Source organism: Pholcus phalangioides, unplaced genomic scaffold (genome assembly GCF_987345545.1).
Source record: "Pholcus phalangioides strain wild (caught in Gottingen) unplaced genomic scaffold, Ppha-v1.0 ptg000015l_1, whole genome shotgun sequence".
Lineage (NCBI taxonomy): Eukaryota > Metazoa > Arthropoda > Arachnida > Araneae > Pholcidae > Pholcus > Pholcus phalangioides.
Window position 1 is genome coordinate 87,132,988 of NW_028301608.1, and position 23,833 is coordinate 87,156,820.

At 35.6% G+C, this 23,833-nt stretch overlaps 1 protein-coding gene across 3 annotated transcripts in view; it reads left to right on the top strand.

The window, feature by feature from the left end:
- LOC149076946 (uncharacterized) overlaps nt 1-9,074 on the top strand; it is a 114,575-nt gene extending 105,501 nt beyond the window's left edge. For all 3 annotated transcript variants that reach the window (XM_089244678.1, XM_089244677.1, XM_089244679.1), the window contains exons 4-9: nt 312-692; nt 4,304-4,368; nt 4,467-4,546; nt 4,687-4,834; nt 5,015-5,169; nt 7,593-9,074. In XM_089244678.1, coding sequence (XP_089100804.1) covers nt 312-692; nt 4,304-4,368; nt 4,467-4,546; nt 4,687-4,834; nt 5,015-5,169; nt 7,593-8,984 — 2,221 coding nt within the window. In that variant the 3' untranslated portion in view covers nt 8,985-9,074. The remainder of the gene's footprint in view (nt 1-311; nt 693-4,303; nt 4,369-4,466; nt 4,547-4,686; nt 4,835-5,014; nt 5,170-7,592) is intronic.
- The last annotated feature ends 14,759 nt before the right edge of the window (nt 9,075-23,833 follow it).

Here is a 23,833-nt window from a genome sequence, read left to right on the forward strand (position 1 = left end):
GTCCATTTAAGCAAATGTCCAAAATAATGCCCTGAAAAAGTAAAAAGAAATATTATTTTGGACATTTTTCTTTGGTTAAAAATTTTTTGGCACCTAAAAATTGTTCTGAAACCTAATTTTTTTTTCGCCATAGTTTCAGCTCCACTTAATAATACATCATCAAAAATATATTATAGTTTTTTATGTATATATATATATAATGGATTTGTACTTTTATATTTTATTTTTAAAAACATGATCATTGTGAATAAGGTTTTGAATAATAAAATAACTATTCATATTAAAATTATGTTGTTTTTTTTAAATACCAGAATGGCATCAGATGTTGGTTCTAAGAGCAGGACCAATGAGGAGAAAAATGGAAGCGAGAGTTTACTCCATGGGAGTGCAAATCAGAAACTGGACAATGACAGTCAGTGGAACAATAACGAGTCTCATACTGTTGTTGGGTCATCTTTTATTCCAATCCGGAATACCGGTCTTGGACAGAGCAGTGCCATGCAGAACTACGCACCTCATGATGTTAATAGGATGACAGCAGCATCTCGGTATAACGGACGGTTTGCCGATAAAGTGTCTTATTCTCATCTATATTCTCCACCGAGCCAGAATTATTTGAGAAGACATTCAGTGTGTGTTGATGGTTTGTCAAACATGTACCAAGGCAACAAAAATTTCAATCAAGATAATAGGTTAGTAGTAGTCTTCAGTTTCAAGTTATTGAAAAGAAACAATCTATCGCCTATAATTATAAGATTTTCCCAATTGAAGCAATTCTTGTCGGCTGTTGATGGTTCTGCTACCTCTGAAATGCTGTAATCCATGTCACAAGCACAGACTACTTGCCAAAACCAATTTTTCTAGTCACTCAGGCATCTGGGATTTGTCCAGACCTGCTATTCACACACACACAGATGCTGTTGAAGTGTCAAAATAATATAGTTGCGCAAAATAGATTATACCGCTGGCCAAGTACAGCATTATCTACTTGTACATTTTAAAGTATTTTTTTCTTTCGCAAAAGAAAATTCCATTGCTTCATGGAATGGATTCATGCAAATTTTCAAGCCATTCTGACCAGCAGTTTTTGCTCGTGTTTTGAAATCAAAACTTTAATTATAATCTCACCCTGTATATAGCTGATTATTTTTCATAAATCACTCACTACTGTACATCCTAACTAAATGGTGGCCCAGTCCATATTCCAAGGAATATCTAACTGAAAATTATTTGGACAGGGATCACCGGCCACTTCACGAACTGGCCAATTTTGGGCTTTTGCTACTGTACAGTAGAACCTTGATTAACTGGGGGTAATGTTGAAAATATGTAAAAAAAAATGATAATTCAATATTAAGCCTGTTGAAGATATTCGACACAAGATGTGCTGCTTCCTATAAAGAGAAAATGAAAATGTCTGAGGTAATGTAACCACTAGTATACTGGTCCTTGTCCTTTAGGAGCAGCTGGTGTCTTTTTGGATTATAAGACCACTTTCCCTTAGCATTACAGTGAAGTCACTACTGTTGCTGCTTCTTTGTGAAGGAAAAAAAGCCTGTAAGATAATACACCACCACCACATATGTATGATGCAATCCTCATTCATGAATTTGCTTAAGATATAAAGCATAGTTTCCCAACCTGTTTTGTCCCATCACCCCCTTCTTCAGAAATTTTTTTCTCCCATCGCCCCCAATGCAATCTAACCCATAGGATTCTATGTGAAACCCGTAGCTTCTACCACCCCCTGGAACATTCCATCGTCCCTCGGGGGGGGGGGGGGATTAATGCCCACGTTGGGAATCACTGATATAGAGCATCAGAATGCAGCAGAAAGTTAGAAAATGCAGTAAGAATGAGAAATTTTGATACTGTATATAATTTTCAGCAACTAAGATATTTAATACAAAAGAAAATTTATATTCAGGTCACTTTTATGAAATTTTTTTTGAAGAAAACACTTATACCATCTTATACCATTTAAAGGACCATTTAAATACCATTTATACAGGAGTAGTGTTGCTGAGGGTATCGTCCCGAGAGATTGGAAACTAGTTAACGTTGTTCCGATATTTAAGAAGGGTAGTAGAGAAGTGGTGTCTAATTATCGTCCAGTGAGTTTGACGAGCTCCCTCTCGAAAATTTTGGAAATTATCATCAAAAGGCAGTTTGTGAAGTGGATAGACGAGAATAATGTATTGTCGGATAATCAGCATGGGTTCAGGAAGGGGAAGTCATGTGTAACTAACCTCCTTTGCTTCTATGATTACGTGACTAAGGCTTTGGGTAAGAGCAAAAATGTCGACGTTGTTTACCTTGATTTCCAGAAGGCATTCGATCGGGTCCAACATGGCAAACTCTTGAAGCGTTTACACGAGATTGGAATAGGGGGCAACTTGCTGAATTGGATAGAATCGTGGTTAAGAGATAGGTCGCAACGAGTTATGGTGAACGGGGAATTCTCTGGTTGGACAGACGTCACAAGTGGAGTTCCTCAGGGAAGTGTCCTTGGCCCCATACTTTTTTCACTTTTTATCGACAAACTCGATCAGGGTATCGATGGAATTACTAGCAAATTCGCAGATGATGTGAAGCTAATGGGGGTAATCGGAAATGAAAGTGATAGGGAGTTGCTCCAGACCAACTTAAACAAGATTGCAGCATGGGCAAATGAATGGAGCATGACGTTTAGCGTAGATAAGTGCATGGTCGCTCATTTTGGTTCGAACAACCCACGGTTCTCTTACGAGTTGAATGGTGTCACTATCCCGGATGCAACTAGAGTCACCGATTTGGGAATTCTCATTGACGAGCGACTTAAGTTTTCTGAACATTGTTCAGCGGTTGTCAAAAAAGCGAATAGAATGCTTGGTCTCATTTTCAAAAAGGTCTCTTCGCGTTCTCCTAAAGTCATTCTTCCGCTTTTTCGAGGCTTAGTTCGTCCTGGAATGGAGTATGCTGTAAGGTTTTGGAGACCATACCTACAGAGGGACATAGACTTGGTTGAAGGGGTGCAGAGAAGAGCTACGCGTGTCCTTATTGGCACACAGGGCTTGAGTTATGAAGAAAGACTTCATTTTTTGAATATGTTTACATTGGATGAACGCAGGTGTCGAGGAGATATGATCGAAGTGTTCAAAATTTTCAATGGGATGGATAGGATGGACCATGAACTTTTAGTACACCGCCAATCGACTGCTTTTACAAGGGGACACCAGTATCGATTGGTGAGGGACAATGCAAGGTTATGGTGTCGCAGGGAATTTTTCTCCAATAGGGTTGTTAATAAATGGAATAGCTTACCCCCGGAGGTAGTAAATTGTAACACAATTGACACGTTTAAAAAGAAATACGATAAACATGTTGGGGTAAATCGAGAAGCTATCCATTCTTAGAATAAGACAACCATAAGTATTCTTATGGGCATTGTATAATATTTTATCATGAATATATATTGTTTATAATTTTTGTGAATTGCATTTTTAATTGGGTTGCTGTATTTTTGAAACATATGACAACCATATTTTTATGGGCATCTTTTTATCAGCCACCTCGTTGGGCATTTTGCCTGTTGTGGCGTTGTATTTGTATAAAGATATACCATCAAAATGTTCCCCAAGAATAGAAAATGTGGTAAGAATTAAACATTTTAGGTAATAATGAACCAATAAGAGATTTTTCAGGTGAAAAAATTATACTTAGTGCAACTTTTATATGATTTTTTGAAAAAGCCAGACTGGTTTTAAAAATAAAACTTGATTAAAACCAATGTGGTTTAAACCAAGCAACCCTGATTTTTGGTCAAATCAAAAAACTGAAAAAACTTTTAACTATTAGTTTTTCACAAGGAATCACGTGTGTAATTATTGGGCAATTGATAGTATCCACCCTGTACAGGCTCTACTAACAGCAGAGTACTTTGTTAATTGATTAATCATTTAAATTAATTGATTGCATTTTCTCTTATTTGCGTACATAGCTATGAATACAATGAATATGGGAAGCAAAAAATATGTCTGGTATGTTTAAGTTTTGGAACTGTAACATGTTTTTATATCTTTGCATGAAATCGGTTGATTCTTGTGTACAAATGTACACCTTGATATAATGATAACTCTGCAGGCAAAGAAATGATTTTGTTGTAGAGCGATTATCATTATATCGAGAGGCAGCAGTTTAACATTAGAGGATAGATATTTGCAAACAAGACTTGAAAAAATATCATTGTAGAGGGATTTTTATCATTTATATATGAAGCTTTTACTGTACATGTGTTTCAGGATGAGAATTTTTTCTTCCTTAGGTTTAATGCACTTCGATATAAAGAAGATTCTCCATCTTCTACGGGTGCAGCATCTGCATTGCCCAGTAATTATTAATTTCCTTCTCTGCATTCTTGTAACTTTTTTGTAGTAATTCTAATTTTTGTTTATTATTGTGTGAAATTAATAATTATTCCTTTCCAGGCTCAGCTGTTGTACCATCTGAGGTAACAAGTAATGGTCTGCATTATGATGGAACGAAAAATGGGAACGAAAATGACAAAGTGAGGAATGGCTCCAATCATGGGCGATGTGCCATTCAATTCCAATATCATTCTGAATATTGTCACTATTATGAAGTTGTTTGTAAAAAATTGAATGAACAGTCTTTGATTTATTTTATTACTGTCATTTTACTGTCTAGTATGCAAAGAGAAATTCTTGCAATGGTGGCCAAATGTCATTCAGCTCAGAAAATTCTTTACCTGCTCAAAGATTGAAGGACAAAAGTTTTATACGCAAGTCCACACTTAATCGATTAGAATTCGTGCAACCAGCTCAACAAATGATGAGTATGTGTTTGAATTTCGAATTTAATTTTAAAAAGATTTTTTCACCATATGTCTCAATTGCTAGAGGCTTGGTTGAATAAGGTTCTACTGTATGAAACCTCTCTTTTCCCTGACATTTTTTTCTTACATTTTCTTGCTCCTTGTTAAGCAGTGAAAAAATTAATTTGAATAATTTTCCAGGCTATTCTTTGAATAGCAGCCAAAGAATTCGATCTCCTGACCAAAACAGTACGTCTGAAGCCAACAGTGATGATAAAAGTGGCAAATCTCTCCCAGTGATGAGCGCAGCTCCTTCGGTGAAAAGAAAAATTGCTCAGCATAACCATGTTGGAAAGGTATGATTAAGCTATTATTATTCGTTATTTTTTGGATTCCAATAGGAAAGTATAGACATCGTAAGACTTATAACAGCTTTCAAGCAAATAATAGGCATTATAAAACTTATTTATAATGTCTATATGTGCTAGCAATCCCCTCAATCAGGGTATCGATGGGATTGCTAGCAAATTTTCAGATGACATGAAGCTAATGGGGGTAATCGTGAATCAAAGCGATAGGGAGTCACTCCAGACCAACCTAAATAGGATAGCAGCATGGGCAAATGAATGAGCCTGACGTTTAGCGTTGATAAGTGCATGGTCACTCATTTTGGTTTGAACAAGCCACGGTTCTCTTACGAGGTGAAAGGTGTCACTATCCCGGATGCAACTAGGGTACTAGGGTCACCGATTTGGGAATTCTCATTGACGAGCGGCTTGGGTTTTCTGAACATTGTTCAGCAGTAGTCAAAAAAGCACATAGAATGCTCAGTTTTATTTTCAAAAAGGTCTCTTCGCGTTCTCCTAAAGTCATTCTTCCGCTTTTTCGAGACTTAGTTCGTCCTTGACTGGAGTATGCTGTAAGGTTTTGGAGACCATACCTGCATAAGGGACATAGACCTGGTTGAAGGGGTGCAGAGAAGAGCTATGCATGTCCTTATTGGCACACTAGGCTTGAGTTATGAAGACAGACTTCATTTTTTGAATATGTTTACATTGGATGAACGCAGTTGTCGAGGAGATATGATCGAAGTATTCAAAATTTTCAACGGATAGGATGGACCATGAACTTTTAGTACACCGCCAATCGACTGCTTTTACAAGGGGACACCAGTATCGATTGGTAAGGGACAATGTGAGGTTATGGTGTGGCAGGGAATTTTTCTGTAATAGGGTTGTCAATAAATGGAATAGCCTACCCGCTGAGGTTGTAAATTGTAACACAATTGACATGTTCGAAAAGAAATGCGATAAACATGTTGGGATAAATCGAGAAGCTATCCATACTTAAAATAAGACAACCATAATATTCTTTATGGGCATCGTATAATATTTTATCATGTGTATATTTTGATTGTGTTTTTAATTGGGTTGCTGTATTTTTGAAATATATGACATCCATATTTGTTATGGGCATCTTTTTCTCAGCCACCTCGTTGGGCATTTGCCTTTTGTGGCGTTGTATTTGTATTTATTTGTTGAGACTGAGTTTTGGTTTATAAATTAAAAAAAGAAAAAAATCTAGAGTTAATCATCTATTAATTTTTCAGTTTTTATTTTGAGTATAGTGAATTAATCGCAGCTAATGATTTTGTTTCATATTTTATTTATTATTTTTCATTTCATTATGTTGAGGTTACCGTAATTTTATTTTGTTTCCTTAAAAAAAATGGCTTTTCTTTGTTCTCTCTGTGCAATATGACAGTATTGCTGTGTTCCAAAACATGAGAAAGCATTCAATCAAAAAATGCTATTTAATTTTTACTCATCCTTCATAAATCCTACCTTGGAAACAGGTTTGAGAAAAAATTTCCAATGCCTCATCTTGCAGTGAGTACCCCAGATAGGGTGGAGATAGAGTTGAAGGTCCAGGAGGGGGCACAATGATGTCAAAACATGTGTATGGGTGACCTATACATATCTTTGATGTTGGGAGGGGTATCCATATCTCTGCTCATCTGTCTGATCAGAATTTTGAGCCTCTTTCCAATAAATTTACAATGCAAACTAATAGGTAATAATTATATCATCAGCAGGCCCCCATGACTGGAGCTCTATCAGCCAGACTTGTGTGTTGACCATAGGCATGGTTCCGATCTTCCTGATATTTCAAATCCCTTTTTCTTCCAACTACCCTCAACTCCTGCAGAGAGAGTTATGGGGAGAAGAGGTGCTAACCTGCAGGTGAGGGTTATGCAGTGATGCTGGCTCTATACCAAATTTTCTAACTTTGGTGCATGTGTGTTCTTACCTTTGGGTTATCTGACTGTGCTGGCTTATACACAGGGAATCACTCTAATGTTTTGTACACCTTCTGATGATGCCACCACTAACATTAAGAAAAGAGAATTATATACAGATGACAGCCCTTGGTCTTGTCCTGAGAAACTCTTTTAATTAATGGCAGCTACAAAGAAATTTTATCAATTGTCTTAACTATGAGGTTTTAATGGGTGTAAGGACTCCCAATTGTTTGAGCTTAAAATTTGGAAAAAGTTGAATGATATATCTGTAATACTATCCGCGTGTAAGAAACCCCTCCTATTTTTGAGACATAATTTTTTGCAAAAATGGGTTCCTTATACATATTAAAGTACAGTACTTTTTTCAATAAATTTGGTGATCATTATCACCAAAAAAAACAGTGCTTTCTATGGTACATGACTAAATTGCCTCAAACACCTCATCAAAAGCATAATTTGTTCTTTATTTTTCTGTAGGACTTTCAGCATGGCTCTAAAAGCAATATGGGTAGCAGGATTTCTTCGTATGGTTTGAAAGCACAATCAGAATCACTGAGACTGAGGAACCGGAAAAGTGCAAAAGTTGGAAGCACATCATATTTTGAGAAAAAATCATTCTCAGCTGAGGAACATGAGGTCCATACAGATCCGAATGATTGCTCAAAAAACACAAAGATTAGCTTCTCTGCTCAAGAGACTCAAGAAACGAAAGAAAACATTGCTCATTATGGGGCAGTGTCGTTGGAGTCAACTAAGAGACATGTGCCATCTAATGATGAGCTGGTGGCTGGTAAAGAAACGCCAACTAAATCGGTCAATGGGCAGTTTCGCCACCTTGACACAGCTCCAAATGCCTGTGATAATTCTAGTCATCCTGCTGTCAAAGATGACACAGCAGATGTAGCACCAAGCACTCGAGTGATTTCATTAGATAAAGTTGGTGTTGATACCAGTGAGGAAATAGTGTTGCATGTTCAGAGTGAGCCGGTTGCAGCTGAAGAAAGGTCATGTGCAGCTTTGGATGAGGACCTATTTGCTTGCGGACATTCACCTGTGCCTACATTGTCACACCCATTTCCCGTGGACGAAAATTATTGTGATGATAACGGTGGTGTTCATAAAAAAGATGTCTCTTGCATTTTTGATGGAAATACAAGAGATGACGACTTTGTAAAGACTGGTCTGCGATTCAATGCTTGTTGTGAAGATGTTATAGATGTGATGAAAGAAGTCTCCTGCATGCGAATATCCCCGGAACCAGTTGAAAACACTATCACAAGAAGCAGCTCTTACGATAGTGATAAGGATAGTTCCAAACAGGTGAGCTCAATTCTGCGAAGAAAATCTGGTGATGAGCGGAGAGAAATACATGGCATATTGAAAAATGCTGGTGATGATAAAGTTCTGGTGAAACAGCCTCCTTCCATTCTGAAGCATAGGGAAAGCTCTGAGGAGAAAGATAGCTTTCTGCAGCAATCCGATCTTCATTCCATTCTCAAGAAATCGAGTGAGGACGAGAGTTCCAGCAACAGTCCCGACATCCGTCCCATTCTTAAGAACACTAGCACAGATGATGAATCATCTGGATCAAAGCCCAAACCTATACTGAAGAAACGAACGAGTTTCAATGAGGATTGTTCATATGCTTGTTTTCATAGCGGTGAACTGAAACCCATCCTGAAGAAGAAGACTATCAATGATTTGTGTGAAGAGCAGCCCAAACCAATCTTGAAAACTCGGCGGAAGAGCGAAGAAGCTGCTTCAATAATGTCAGAGTTTTCGGTAGGAGCTCGTCCTAGAGCATATTCGGCTGACAGGGGCGTAAGAATTGCTTCGGATAAAAAATTAAACGATGACGATTTCACCTGATATCTGTGTCCGGGCAAAAAAATGCCACAGTGTAATAATTCAAAAGTGATTGTCGATGATATTTATAATCTTAATATATATAGAAATTTTTTTAACGAAGTTTTTATGGTCTTTTTCTAGTTGATTTTGATAAAAGAAACTTTATAAGTTGTTTCTTTAGTGAATACAATAGGCCTTTGTGTGCCTTTGTCTCATAAGGACTTGACTGCGCTGCCACTCAATTTGCCAAACTTTTTTTTCTAGTTTTATTCGTTAGGCTAATTTGTTTGAAAACAATTTTGTTTATCTATACATACATATATATATATCATGAGAAGCTATTTTTATTTCATGTTTTTAAGTTTTGTTGCGTTTGTAAGAGCCAAACAATTCAAAAGTGAGATTTCATTATAGCTATTACTCAAATTTAGTCAAAATTCAAGGTGCTTTTTTTTTCTTTTCTTTTTTTCAATTACACATTTTTGCACTGGTTGCAAACACCTCATACAATGTATTTTTCCGTTTTTATTTCCATGTTCATGTTAAATGAAACACTTTCAAATTCTGTTATAATGAACTAATTTTCTTTCTCTGTGTATGTTGATTTAACATAAATGTTTAATATGATTGTTTATTGAGATGGTGAAACTTTCTTGAGACATTAAACATGGCAGCCACATCACTGATTTTTTTTCTCATAATTCTAACTTATATCATTTTAATAAGGTAAGTGTCTGTTTGCCGGAGTATTGTGTGCTGTAAGTGTTTATTAGTATTTAGTGGTTATAATAATGAAAATAAATCTACTTCTGGAATACCTGCCATTTTGAATGATCCTTCGTTTTAAATGGAGGGTGTGTAAATCAATTGCCATTGTATTGTCTGTACTTGTGTGGCAGAAAGTCATTTTGTTTTCCCTTGAACAATGCAGAGTTTACTATAATTGACAATTTTCTTAATCCTGTCGATTATCAAAAGTTCTAATAGCAAACAATTCATAGCTTTCAGGATATTAGGCCAACATGGTTGAAAGTTTTTCTTTTTCCATGTTTTGTGTGTTCGAATGGCGAGCATTTTCAGGAAGTAAGTCTGTTATAGTGCATCTACATGGATTCACTCATCCTGACCTGTGTTTGCCATGGCTTTGCTTCACAAATTCGCTGTGCTCTTTCGCTCCCTCTTTTTTGTCTCTTCCCCCCCCCCCCACTACATAACCCGGTTTTGATTGCAGTCTTGGCTATGCAAAATCAAAGAGATGCAATGCTAGCTCCTCCCCTGAATCCATCATCCATAAAGCCTCCCAGGTTTGCCTTTCACTTAATGTGCATTGCTTAGCTTGCAATGAAATGTTTCGTGACAACCGCACACAAGAATGAGAAATCCCAGCAAACCACTCAAGGACAACGCATAGCATGTGCGTGTAAATGCACCTTTACAATCAGGGGTATGTCCGGCCGAAATTTGGGTCCATTTTCCAGCCCCTTCACTAAATGAAAATGAATAAAAAAATCATAAATTTTGCATTTCATTTCTTTTGTAATAGGTTAGCTCTATTATTTCGTTTCCCATAAAATTAATGACCCATTTCAGAAAAATAAGGAAAGTTTTCGCAAAATCAGGACCTTACAAAAAGTCTGGGTAGATCGCTGACAATGTCTAGCAAAAAAGAAGCTTGCACTCACATATTTTTCCTGTTTGACCTGTATCGCTTCAACAGGAATGGTTAGCAAAGCAAGTGTTATTTTATTGGTGCATGATGTCACATGCACTCTCATTCTTCTATGCAAAAAAAAGGAATATAAGTTTATGTATGCAATTTTTGCAGAAGTTGTCAACTGTAGAAGGAAAGTTTTCAGGGCAAAAAGTCATTGTCATGTGTTAATTTTTCTCACCATTTCTCCAACACCAGCTCTTGGCATCATCGGGAGGTGTTTAAGTTGTGGAAATATAAACTTAATTGAAAGATTTGGTTTTAGCCATACACTTAAGATTTTCAATAGCTGACCAACTAATGATCACAGCATCTATTTATGCTTTTTCAGCCTGTGTGAATGCTGCATGCTCTAAACTCTGATTGGTCATAGTAAATATTAAATTGATGCCCTGTGAGAGACATCTTTGTCTTGGAAAGAATTAATTAGACGAGAAGCACTGGGAAATCTGATTGGTTGTTTCTTCCGTTGATGACCGCAGGACGGAGAGGGTCTGATGTATTTCATAGCTGGGATTCTCATCCTGCTGAGCTTCATCGCTTTCTCTCTCTGTTTGTAGAGATTTTGATGTTTAAATATTTCAATGGCCACTCATTACATTCTAGGAAAGGATCTTTCTTCATTTGAGCCAGGTGCTTTTGACATCATTTTCCACTTTAAAAGCAAGCTTTGTTCTCACCAGACATTGTAACACTTATTTCTTGAAAATTTTTGCCCCTCATGCTAATGAAATGTGGAAAAAAGAAAAAAAAGCTTTTAACCATGTTTCTCATTTCTCTAAAGGTGTGAATTGTTCGTGTAAATAATGGCTGCAAAAGAGTTGTTTGGTTATTGATTTTTATTAGCTATCGGCAGGGTATGAAGAAATCATGATTTTTTTTAATTTAAAAAAATCAGATTTTTTTTATTAAAATCAACTAACTGCTTATTGATTTTAAAAAAATCTTGTCAACCATTAAGAATGCATATTTTCAAATCACCTACCTATTTTTTTCATCTAATTTTCTCAAATTTTAATTCAGTATTAATGAACATTGAAGTGCAAATAAAAAATATGAACAAAATTCTGTGTTTATGTAACATGAAAGATCATTCAGTCCAAATTAACTTCATGGATTAACATTTATCTTGTATAGAAAAGTACTTTTATTCATGAATTCTTTCTTTCCGCCCCCCCCCCTCCTTTTAAAGTGAATACCTTGTGGTGATTCAGTATCACATATGGCACAGGTTTCTCAATTCACTATGTACAACCAAAGGGTCATTCAGCATCAACTAAATGAAAAACGCATTCTATTGACAACATTATTTCTTGCACAACTGATGGATGCATTTGTTATAAGTAATGTGTTCCCAACTTAAATGTTGCTTGATAATTTGCACATTTTCATTCTTTCAGATTTAATGAGTTTTGGTAAAAAAATAAGTGAACTCTAGATTTTTTTTCCCCACTTTCGGTATTAAAATTTCAAGTCTAATGGTATTTATGTTGGTAGAACATCTATTATTATTTTAAATAATAGAGCAATTAGGGCATAGAATTCAAGGCTTTATGCAAAAACTAATTTTTCTGGTTTTTTTTTTATCAGAAGAACCACAGTGCTCCATTATAATGTATCGCAAATGCTTAATGCATTTATATCTGGGTTTAGCTCCTGCAACACTTTTTCCATGCATAAAATCTAGAAATAGAGCAACCATCTTTCTGCACTATCTAAGCACCTGAGTTAGGTTCAAGTCTATATTTACCAGATCTTCTATATTTCTTTTAACCAACAACTTTATAGCATTTCAATAACATGCATACTGTACTAGGATACTTTTACTTCAATATCACTGGAGTTAAATAGAGGGAAAATGAAATTTGAATTTTGTGATTTAAATCAATATCAAGTTATCACAATTAAATCCCTGGCTATCAGGATGTTCAACATTTTATGACTACTATATTTTCTGGCATATGGGATGCTAGCCGTATTTTTTCCCCCTTTTATCAAAAATTAAGTATTCTATAATAACGACACTTGGATATATTTAGTGGGGGAGGATCTATTTAATCTATTAAAACGGGGGGGGGGGGAAATGTGTGAAATATGCTTGCAAGTACAGTGGCAATCCCCTAATTTTCCTGTTAATAAAGCGGATATTGAGGATGTAAGCTGTATAAGTGTTCTATAGCAGACTGTTTGTGTAATTTTTGTGCATGATTTTTTTTTGCAAAATATGTTTCTCACCCCCCCCCCCCCCCCACATTCTGAATAAATAAGAGCGGTGATTGTAAATTTCCCTTTTGAAATTCACAAAATATATTAACAGGAAAACATTTTCAACATTTAATATGTTAATTATTATGTGATAATGATCAGAACAAAATAGCAGATGTCCCAGAAGCATAATGATGACATGAAATTTTAATATCATTGTATTGCAGTTCTTTCAAACCTTTTTTTTCCCTAGGGAAAAAACCAAATTTGGTATCAAATTTTGCATTTTATAAGATTGCCTTAAAGAAAGGAATTATTAGTTGCATTCTCACTACTGTTTGTTGTTTGCATCGAATCCATCAACATGTTTTTCAGCATAATGTTCTTGGTCCAAATTACAATAGTATCTCAATGGCACATCACCTTTTGGGACCACAAAAAAAAAAAAAAGAAATCTTAAGTAGGGTTTTGAACATAGCTTGCTCCCCATCAATGTTTTCTTCAACTTTCATAAAATTTCCTAAAAAATTAGTGAATTGTAATGAACTGGTTGAGGAGTTGCCGATTTTTAATACAGTACTGTAAATGCTTCATGTATAATAAGTTGAATACTTTTGTTCAAAAATTGGATCCTGTACCAATACATATGCAGAATGGAACAGTGAGCACAAAGAATTTCTTTCAGAGATTTTAGAGTTACTAACCTTTAAAAGGAATTCATTTAGAGGTAGCATATAAATGAAGGATTTGAACAAATAACGGTCTATGTCGTATTTTTCAAACCTTACAGGAGGTACGATTAAAATTATTGCTGAAAAGGGGTATTTTCTTTTATGCGAGAGTAATGCAGACTGTTTTTTCTTCTCGAAAGGTAACTGGTGCAACCCCCCCCCCCCCCAGACCGTTGTTCCAATTATAAAACTCACGATTGCAGCTGTTTAAAATGGCATAGCAATGAAATACCTGGGTTTCTGCAGGAACAAGCTTAAAGAACCTGAAATGGGGAAGCTATGTGGAACATTATTATTGGTCAAAAAACTGATTTTGCAAAAATATAACATAAACCATTATCCGTCCGAACCCTTCAAATATGTTTCTTTTGATACTTGTTACAAAAATATTTGAAATTTTTTTGTCTTGGGTGGGGTGTATGAGCCCCCTGTGCTCCCTCCATGTACACCTCTCAAGGTAGGCTTATATACAGGTCAGTTTTTGAGAAAAAAAATTCAACCCGAGTTTTACCAACAACTCCCATTTCTGGCCCTCCTCACAAAATCATGGTCCACCGCTCTGTCTCAAGGAAAAGATATGGCTGGTGGCCTGTGAAATGGGTTCATCTTAACAGCATCATGATGTCCACATGCTGAGATAAACGTGGAGTCATTGATTTGCTCGAAATTCTTTATTGCAGTCTCATTAAGGGTGGCTGCAAAATAGGAAAAGCAAATAGCTTCTGGGGGTCTTGAGAATTTTCATTGTAACTTTCAAATCTTAAAAATTTGAATTTTTTTTTAAATTCTGCTTTATATGTAGGTTTTAATTTAACCTTTCAGTAGCATTGGTGAGATCTCGCCTCCTTGAAAGCCTCTTAGTTTAGCATTGACAATCCAAGACATTTTGTAAAATGGGTTTCTTAACAGAACATATTTTCCTATTCTTCCCCCCCCCCCACACTTTGTTTGCACCACCTGCTAAAAATCAGAAGACAGCCTACTTTATTAAAAAAAAATGGCATTCTATAGCAGGGAAGGGGGTTGGCTTATACATGGGTATTTATAGTGATCTTGTTTTTTTTTAGTTAGTACTAAGCTAAACAGCAGGCTATGAGTAGTTTGAATGAATGGAGATATGTGGGTGCGGTAGCCCAGTTCTCTCGATAAAATACTCACCTAAAGTATCCAGTGCCGTCTTAATGCATGCCCAGGTGCCTCAGGAAAACAGAAAAGCAGTTGAATTTTTCAAGAATTTGTCATATAGGGCCTCAGAAAAATCACTTGCCCTGAGGGCCCATGATGCTCTTAAGACGGCCCTGAAAGTACCAAAGGATGTTTAGAGGTGTCGCCAGTTCATCCTTGTTGGAGACTTTCCCGACATGGGTACAACAGAAACAGCTACATGACCATTGAAAAAGATTGCTACGGCAGGGATTCCCACACCGAGGAGTTAGCTCACCAACCTCTCGGTGAGCATAAAAAAAGGCAGTTTTGAATGTTGCCATTCGGAATTTGCAATAAATTGTAGCTCCCAGTTAAAATTAGCCCTCATGTGCAGAAAATGACGGTGGTACGACAAAAATGATGAAATGAATGGTGATATTTTTATCTCATTTTAATTCTAGAAGAAAAATTATCATTTGATGTTTTCCCTTGATGACTGCTAAAAAAAACCCCTATAGCAGTGGTTCTCAAACTTTCGGCCTCTGCGGCTCCCTTGCCCAATTTATGGCCACACTTGTGTCAAGGCTAGCCCTATACAATGATCGTCAAATGTTGGAGGCTGAAAGGTATTGGAAACCTGCAGGGGGGTTTAGTACCTTCCAATTCAAGTGAATGGTGCCGCCTTCCTTCCCGATCTTCCAATCTGTCTGGCCACTCCATTGGTAAAACAACACCAACAGTCACGACACAGAGGGTGTTCTGGAAAAACTGGTTCTGTTCTTGTTTTTGGCAAATATTTGCCAAGGAATATTGCCCAAGCTGGGCCAGTGTCAACCAACCTATGCTGCTTCTTTGCATCGGGAAAGACAAATATTGGAAACAAATATATTTGTGAATGGCTATTGGGCCAGCCTTGACATGATTGTGGCTCTGGATTTATCTGCAGCTCTTCAAGCGTAAATAGGCACATATATTAAGATAGTCCCTAGCTTTGTGAAACTAACAAACTTTAACAATGCCCTTAAGAGCTGCGGCACACAACTTGCTTGAGATACACTGCTCTATATCATAGGTCTCACTCCTTCAGATTCAGTCCAAAACCCGATTCTTTCCCTTTATGGTATCATTTTGAAAAATCCTCAAATTTTGCTCCACATAATGAGAAATTTCCAAAGAAAATTCCTTGGTCTTTAGGCTGATCATGTTTCCTTGAGATAAAATGGGAGATTGGGATTCCAAATATGCAAATTACCCATTGTCATCAAATATGCTCAAAGTGAGCAGAGTTGTCAATTGTTACTGAAATCTCTGAAAAATTCACTAAAGACAGGAAATAGAGCGCTATATTTCAAATTGCTGTTGAAAATACTTCAAAACAATGTTTGACATGACAAATATTTGAGATGGATATTCATACTATTGTAATAATGATCATAATATAAATTATGAGTGTTGGCAAAATAATTTTAGCTTCATTTTGATGAAAAATATGAAATTCAAGTAGGCTTCAGTGAAAATACAAAAAGAAAGAGGAACATATCTTTATGAGTAAACGTCTGGAAATGGCCAAAATCACAGGATAGTACAGAAATGTCCCTGGAAAATTATTCATATAGTCACCCTATATACAATCCCCCCCCCTAAAAAAATCCCCAATTTCTCCATTTGTTTATATGGCATGTTTTCTTTGCCAGAAAGTGTGTCATCACATGACAAACTACCGGTTTTCAAGTCTGGGAATCGGCACCTGTGCTATAGACATCAATCTTCCTTTCCTTCCTTGAGTCCTGATGTTTTTTATAGTACTTTTCTGGTTGTATTTTTCCCCCTTTTATTTGTTTATCAAAAATTGGCTGGCTTGGTATATAATACCGAAGTATTGGGTAAAACGAAATTTTTACTTAGAAAATTTCAAATATTGGAATGTCTCGAATGCAACTGTTTGAACGATAAACTGTCATATATGGAATTTGACTAAGAACATTGTCGTTTTTGAGGAAAAACTTCTTAATTTTCATATATTGTAAACCAAAAGTGTTGTGTTGATGAGCTTCTATCATATTTTCATTTGGTTTATTTATTTATTTTTTCAATTATATAAGATGTCTGGATAGTATGTACAAAGGACTTTGAATGTTTCGGATTAGAAATTGAGGAGGAATTTGTGTGTAAAACGAGGGAACGTAATAAGAAATTTATCGATTACTGACAACTTATTGACACTACTCATATAGCTCACAGTATTACTAAAACATAGATGTTCGTATGCGAAAATTGAATGTTGAACGTATAACGAAGGAAAAATATCCCATTTCTTGACATCCTCGAGAAGTATGTATGTTTGATACAAAAATATTGAATTGTAATGACGTGATTGATATGTATGGATTATCTAAGCGAGGGAGATGAGAAATAAGCCCCTTCTCCATTGAAGCTTTATTATATTTATAAATGTTTCGAATGAAATTTTACGTGTATTTTTTTTTTTTTATTTCTCTCGTACATGTTTGTTAATTGTGAATAATATTTACTCGATGTACGAAATGAATTTGTGATTACTCGATGCTGGTGGTTTTTTTTCCACCTTTGTAAGTTTCCGATAATTTTCTCTCCGTAGTTTTTATTTTAATTTTTCCAAGCTCATATTATATACATATCATGTGTTAGTATATAAATGATTATAATATATGTATATGCGAGTGAGTGCCGGTGTTTCCCAAAGAAACATATTTGTTTTATTATTTGTTTCTTTGAGTAGTTATTTATGAATAATTATTATAGAGATTTTTACCGAAAATTACCGCAGATACGTTGGTGATTGTCTATCCTTGCATTTGTTCCTCATCCTTCTGTAGAGCTTTGTTGGTTTCCATGTTATATAAACTTTTGAACATATAATTGCTTCCCTTATTGTTGAAATAATATTGAGATGCATGACGTGGTTCATTGAAAAATCATAATTTTCTCCATATAATCTGCAATTACAGTAAACTCCTGATTTAACAGGCAAAGGAATGACCATTAAATCGTAAACTATTCTCAGATATATTACACTGCAAGTTTATGAATAATAATGGCAATAATGGAATAAAATACAGTAAAACCTCTTTTTTTGGAGTCACCAGCGGGACAAAAAATATTTGTCCGTAAAAGAGGCCGTAAAGGCCGTTAATATGGGGTTTGAAATACATACTTTTATTATACAAGGGGGAAATCATTATTTGGCCGTAAAAGAGGAGTGACTGTAAGAGGGGTTTACATAGGGTGCCTAGTAAATGGGGGGGGGGGGGTGGTAAGGCATTTTACTGGCAAATTGTTGATCCTAGAAATATACTTCCAGTTAGTAAAAGTTTTCAAGTAACATTTAGTACTCAGATATGTCATTCATGTTACGAGGGGTTGTATAGTTATTAAAATAAAAAATTACTATTTTATACAGTCCCTGTATTCCCAAAAACCCAGTTAGAAAGTTGTTGCCCTGTCTCTCCTGATGCCAAAAAAAATCATGTTTCTAAATGCAATATTTTCTGTGATATTTGAATTTGAAAAACATGAAAATTGCAAAGAATAGCTCTAAAGGCAGAAAAAAACATTTTACCTGCATTTAATGCTGTTTTTTCTCAAATTTCCTCCATTTTTCGAATTTGAATATCTGTGAATATTATACTCGGAAATGTGAAATTTTTCCCTTGTTATCAGGAGAGACAGGGCAACCACTTTCTAACTGGGTTTTGGGTCATACAGGGACTATATAAAAAGGTAATTTTTCATTTTAATAACTATACAACCCCTTGCAACATGAAAGGGCATGCATAAGTACTACACATTATTTGGAAACTTTTTTCTAATAGGAAGTATATCTCTAGGATGAATAGTTCAGACACCAGTAAAATGCCCTACCCCCATTTGCTATGCACCCTGTGTATATATATATAAAATTCCCTGTAATTATTACTGCACCTTTAATTTTTATAAAACAGAAATCAAGTGGTTTATTTTACACCATCTGATTACAAGGTGATGAATGGCACAATAACAAAAATGATTTTTGAAACCATGGATTTTCATAATTTTTACATTCTCTGGCTATTAGAAATGAAATTGGCGTTTTAAAAATCTTGCAGCTCCCTTACTTGAACCCGAGTCATTTTAGTATAGCACCCTAAATTTCTGTGTCACACTGATTGGGAGTCTTATCTCTATTACTGTACTAAGCTCAATTTAATTCCCTAAAATACACAAAAGCACTGTTTGCAGAGAGATGTGTTGTGTGGTCATAGTGACAAACTTGCATCAGGAGAACCGGGGTTCGAATCCCACCAGTTGCACAGTTGGTGCTCAACTGAAGTTGGTTTTCTGTGGTTCCCAGCATTGAGGCAAGAATGCAAGCCGATCTCTGTATTAAAGTCTCTCCTCAGAGCAACAACAAACTGACAACAGTGCAAATATTCAATCATTATACTTCAGTCATTGTTTGAAAAATAGATGGCAGAGCTAAAAAATTCACGCACAACACTAGATATTCACTCAGATTGTTAGGAATACTTACAGCACGACTCATTCATAAATTGTCCATGACATTGCACCAAAGTTGTCCTCAGTTTGAAAGAAAGAACAAGAAACCTGTTCGACGTGTTAAGATGAAATACACTGATACCTTGGCTAAGCTAACGAAGATTTGTTCCAGAATCATGTCTGTTTGCTGAAATATGATTTATCATGGATTTACATGGAAAATTGTTTAATTCGTTCCAGATAACTCTACCCAACTTTTTTTTAACACCAAGTAGTGCTATCAAAAAGGCAAAAACTTATCAAAGGTTTTAAAATTGGGGTAAATGAGAATTTACAAGAAGTTCAGAAACAGATCTTTTTATTTTGCACTATATACACAACCAACACCACCTGTAGTCTGCTAAAGCTGTTAACACAACCTGTAGTTCATAGATGTCTCCATCCATTTGTGATTTGGTCGGCTCATTTCTGTGTCTGATACATGCAGTTGGAAAAGTAGAATCCCTAGACTGTATTCATTTTGATGCTAAACTGAATGAAATCACTGGCTCCTTTCTGTTGGCTGAATCTTTCATTTTACATGAAATGATTCAGAAAGAGAAGTATACGTACATCTAGAAACAGATTCCAAGGTGAACATGAGTTAATCGTGCTCGAATAAGAGTAATTCTTATGATTGACCGTGAAAATTAAGCTCATGACAGTTTTATATTAGCATGTGCATCCATATCAACGAAAATTTTCATTAGCCAAAGTATCACTGTGTATCTTTTGATATGCTATTTTTACCAATGTCTTTCCAATTTAAAATTCTACTTTTCCAAGGTTGTCACTGGTCTATAGCCCTTGTTCATTGTCACTTTCACCTAGATCTTTATAAGTGCTTGGAAATTGGATCCTTGATACCAATTTCATATTCCATATTCTTGCAGCAATTTTTGCTATTAGTTTTTGTCATGGTTTTCATCCCTTTCTATGCAGCAGCTGAATGAATGAATGATGAGGGATCTTGTGCTATATCAGTGCATATTTCACTGCACCTCAACTCCTTTCAAATTTTCCTGTTTTTGCCAATCATTACAGTTTCAAAAAAATATTGCTTGTCATATGAACTTCTTTAATTAGTATCTGGAGAACAGCCATGTTAGAACAGTTGAAATAGATTTAATAGACTACATTCAGAACTTTTCGCTCATTCAAATGAGCAAAAAGGGAGATTCCATTAAAACACACTTTGGATTTAGTATCCAAAGTGTATAAAATCAAGGGTTTACTGTATTTATGGTAATTGTTTAGTTGGGGGTGAGCTTTTACTGTTTAAATCACTTAAATCACAATATTTAATTAGGCTAATACACTAACTTTGTTACTGGTGAAATATAAGGCTGGAAAATGAAAACGCTGAAGTTATAATTTAGTCTATTTTTGTACGAGTGTGGCAAAACTGAGTAGAAGCAAAGGGAGGATATAAGGAAGATAACCTCTGCTATGGAATGGACTTTCCTTAGTCGTGCGAAATCATCTGATATGTGCTAGCGGTCTGCCAACAGTATTATCCAACATACAATATGTTTCTTTTTCATCTTCGTCTGTCAAATGTTTGCAATTAAAGAAGAGCAACATGGCATTATTCGTTTCTTATACTGGCAGAAGGAGTTTGAGTTCGTGAAATGCATCAGCGAACGAAGGCAGTATACTTTGAACATGCAGTCATTATGCGATTCTCATGCAGGACTGACACAAGAGTTTCTGCAAGGGACAGAAATCTGTGAATGATGATACTTGACCTGGTCAGAGTAACCTGATCATCACAGACTTTTTGGTGAAAGAATAGAATAGTCCAGATAATCAACCCAAACAGACTATGTTTAATAAGGGACATAAGCAAGAAGATGGGAGCTTGTTTCAGTTCCATTCATGCCACATTGCAGAGAAACTCCACTATCCTCTACAGGAAGGTGAGTGCACGGTGAAAACACTTGTGTCAATCCTGCACAAGAGAATATGTGACTGCATCTTCACCTTACTCTGACTTAGTTCGCCGATGCATTTCACAAACTCAAATTCCTTCTGCCACTAAAAGTGAATAGCACCACGTTGCTCTTCTCTACTCACAAGCGTTCCACAGACGCAGATATAAAAACAACCAATTGCCTGTTGGCAGACCGCTAGTACATATCACATGATTATGTGCGACTACTTAGAGAAAGTCCATTCCACAGTAAAAAATTGTCTTGTATCCTGCTCTACCTCCTCTACAGTTTCATTTTCATTTGATCCACCTTTACAGCTTTAAAATACTTGTGACACTGAAGTGTTAATTCCCACTGTGTGAAATGGACTCTGGATTCTGGATTGTCTTAATGCGTTTAGGGAGGTTCTGTTCTGACTTCTACAAAAAATTATTTTAGCTGTGTAATGCTGAATCATTTGGCCAACAACAAAAATATAAAATATTGATGTAAAAAGTTAAAAATATTGAATGAATAAAATGCAAAATGATTAGAAAATTTCAAGGATTTGATGACCTCCTCCTTGTTTCACTTGTGTACTATTGACACCACTAGACCCTCATCCTGAAAAGAAATTACTTAGTTTCATGTTGATATTTACAGGATGAGTTTCACCTAATTTGCCAAATAAAAGTAGGTGATAGAGGAGCCCGTGTTGAGCAAAAATACCATAACACCCATCCTAATTTTTACCAAATTATGGTGGATATGTACAAATGTGTCAAGTCAGAAAAAAAAACAAATTTGTGAAGTTTCTGAAAGACCTAAATGCAAACTGAAATACGCAGATATTTGGAAAAAGAGCAGAAAAAAATCCCATAAAGTAACACCATTTTCAGCTGCATATCTGGATTTAATGGCAAGCTACAAGCAATGAGAAATTAGCAAGTGCAAAATCAAAATATACATTTGAGAAACACAGATTTCAATGATTTGAAATTTTCAAACAAAAGGCTTTTTTTTTTTTTTTTTTTTTTTGAACTAGAACACTGATATGGCATATTTTAGGTTCTTTCAAAAGATGGAATGAGAGAGTTTTTGGTAAATTTGACCCATTGTAACTAGAAGGGTGTTTGTGACATTGACAGATTTTCACAACTAATTCGATATTTCACTTTGCCAATCTCGCCATTTGTATCTCACCATTATATCCTGACAAATTTGGGTTTTTTCAGACTGAACGTACTTCCCTTCTATCCACCATAACTCAAAAAAGGGTGAGGGATAGAACAGGTTTGCTGGGGTATATATTTTTTTTGGCAGCTTACGTGAAATTCACCCTCTATAGACTAAACAACCATCTATCAGTTGCCAACCTATTGAAAATAACAGTAAGCAACTGCAATGAAAAATAATATCTTATTGTATCATGAACTTACACGTATGCTTTTTAAGATATGAAACGAAATTGCCTAGACAATATTGTGGGAAGCAGTTTATGTGTAAATTATTTAGTTATGTTGAAGCATTGATCATTTGTTCAACTTCGGTAGTGTAATATTATGTTCCAATTGTAATTGGTGTGCCTTGAATTTTCCATATCGTTTGCTGGAAATACTCCCATCGTAAAAATTTTGATCATTGAAAAACCTTGCATCGAAATTTTTTAAGGTTTGTGTGAATGAGTGGAGATTTTTTTTTCCTGATTTCACCTCGTCCCACAACTTGCAATAAAATAACTTATGCATCTAAAGTTCTCATTTGTGTATTTCAATTTAAACACGATACCCTTACACGTAGCAGAGCCGTATAAAAATTTCCCAAATTATTTCATATTATTTAAATGGGCCTTTTAAATTTTCAGTAATCTGACATTTTCGGTAATTTGGCACACCCTGGTCTAATGTGTGCCAGACTAGCAAAAGTTCACCGTATTTTCGCAAAAGCTATCACAGATGAATTTTCCTTTTTTGCTGATGCAGTCGGCCCCGTTTAAGCAGATATTAATGGATCCAGCACATAATGTTCGATTAAGCAGGGTATTGTATTATATTGGAACGATTCAATTGCTAATTCATATCATTAGTATGAAGTCTGTAAGAAGTCTTATATAGTTTGCAATGTATTAAACATAAAATTGTTCTTTTACTGCCATCTGTGAAACCATTCTTTGAAGTAGAATAATTTTGTTTTCATAATCTTTGGGGATTTTCTCTGTTTTTGTTTAATGACATCATTTATCAGTGCAGTTTTAGCTCTTTCCATCATGAAACCATTGAAGTACAACTTGGTCGATACTGTCAAAATCAGATTTCCTCTTCCGTTTTACGGTAATCAAGCTACTGTTCTTTTGCCAATCTTTAATTTCATCTAAATTTTTCTTAATGCTTGACACCTGAGCTTGAGGAATTCCATACAATTTCAGTTCAAGTTCTTTTTTATTACATTCAAAACTTTAAATTTATTGCGCAAACTTAAATACTTTCTTTTCATGTTCATTTCTGTAATTTCTAGACATTGCAGAAAACCATGGCATTTGTGCAGATTTTTTGAGATTTTTACTTTCATTGAAAAGGCTAGTGTCTTCCATGGGCTTAACAAAGAACAAAA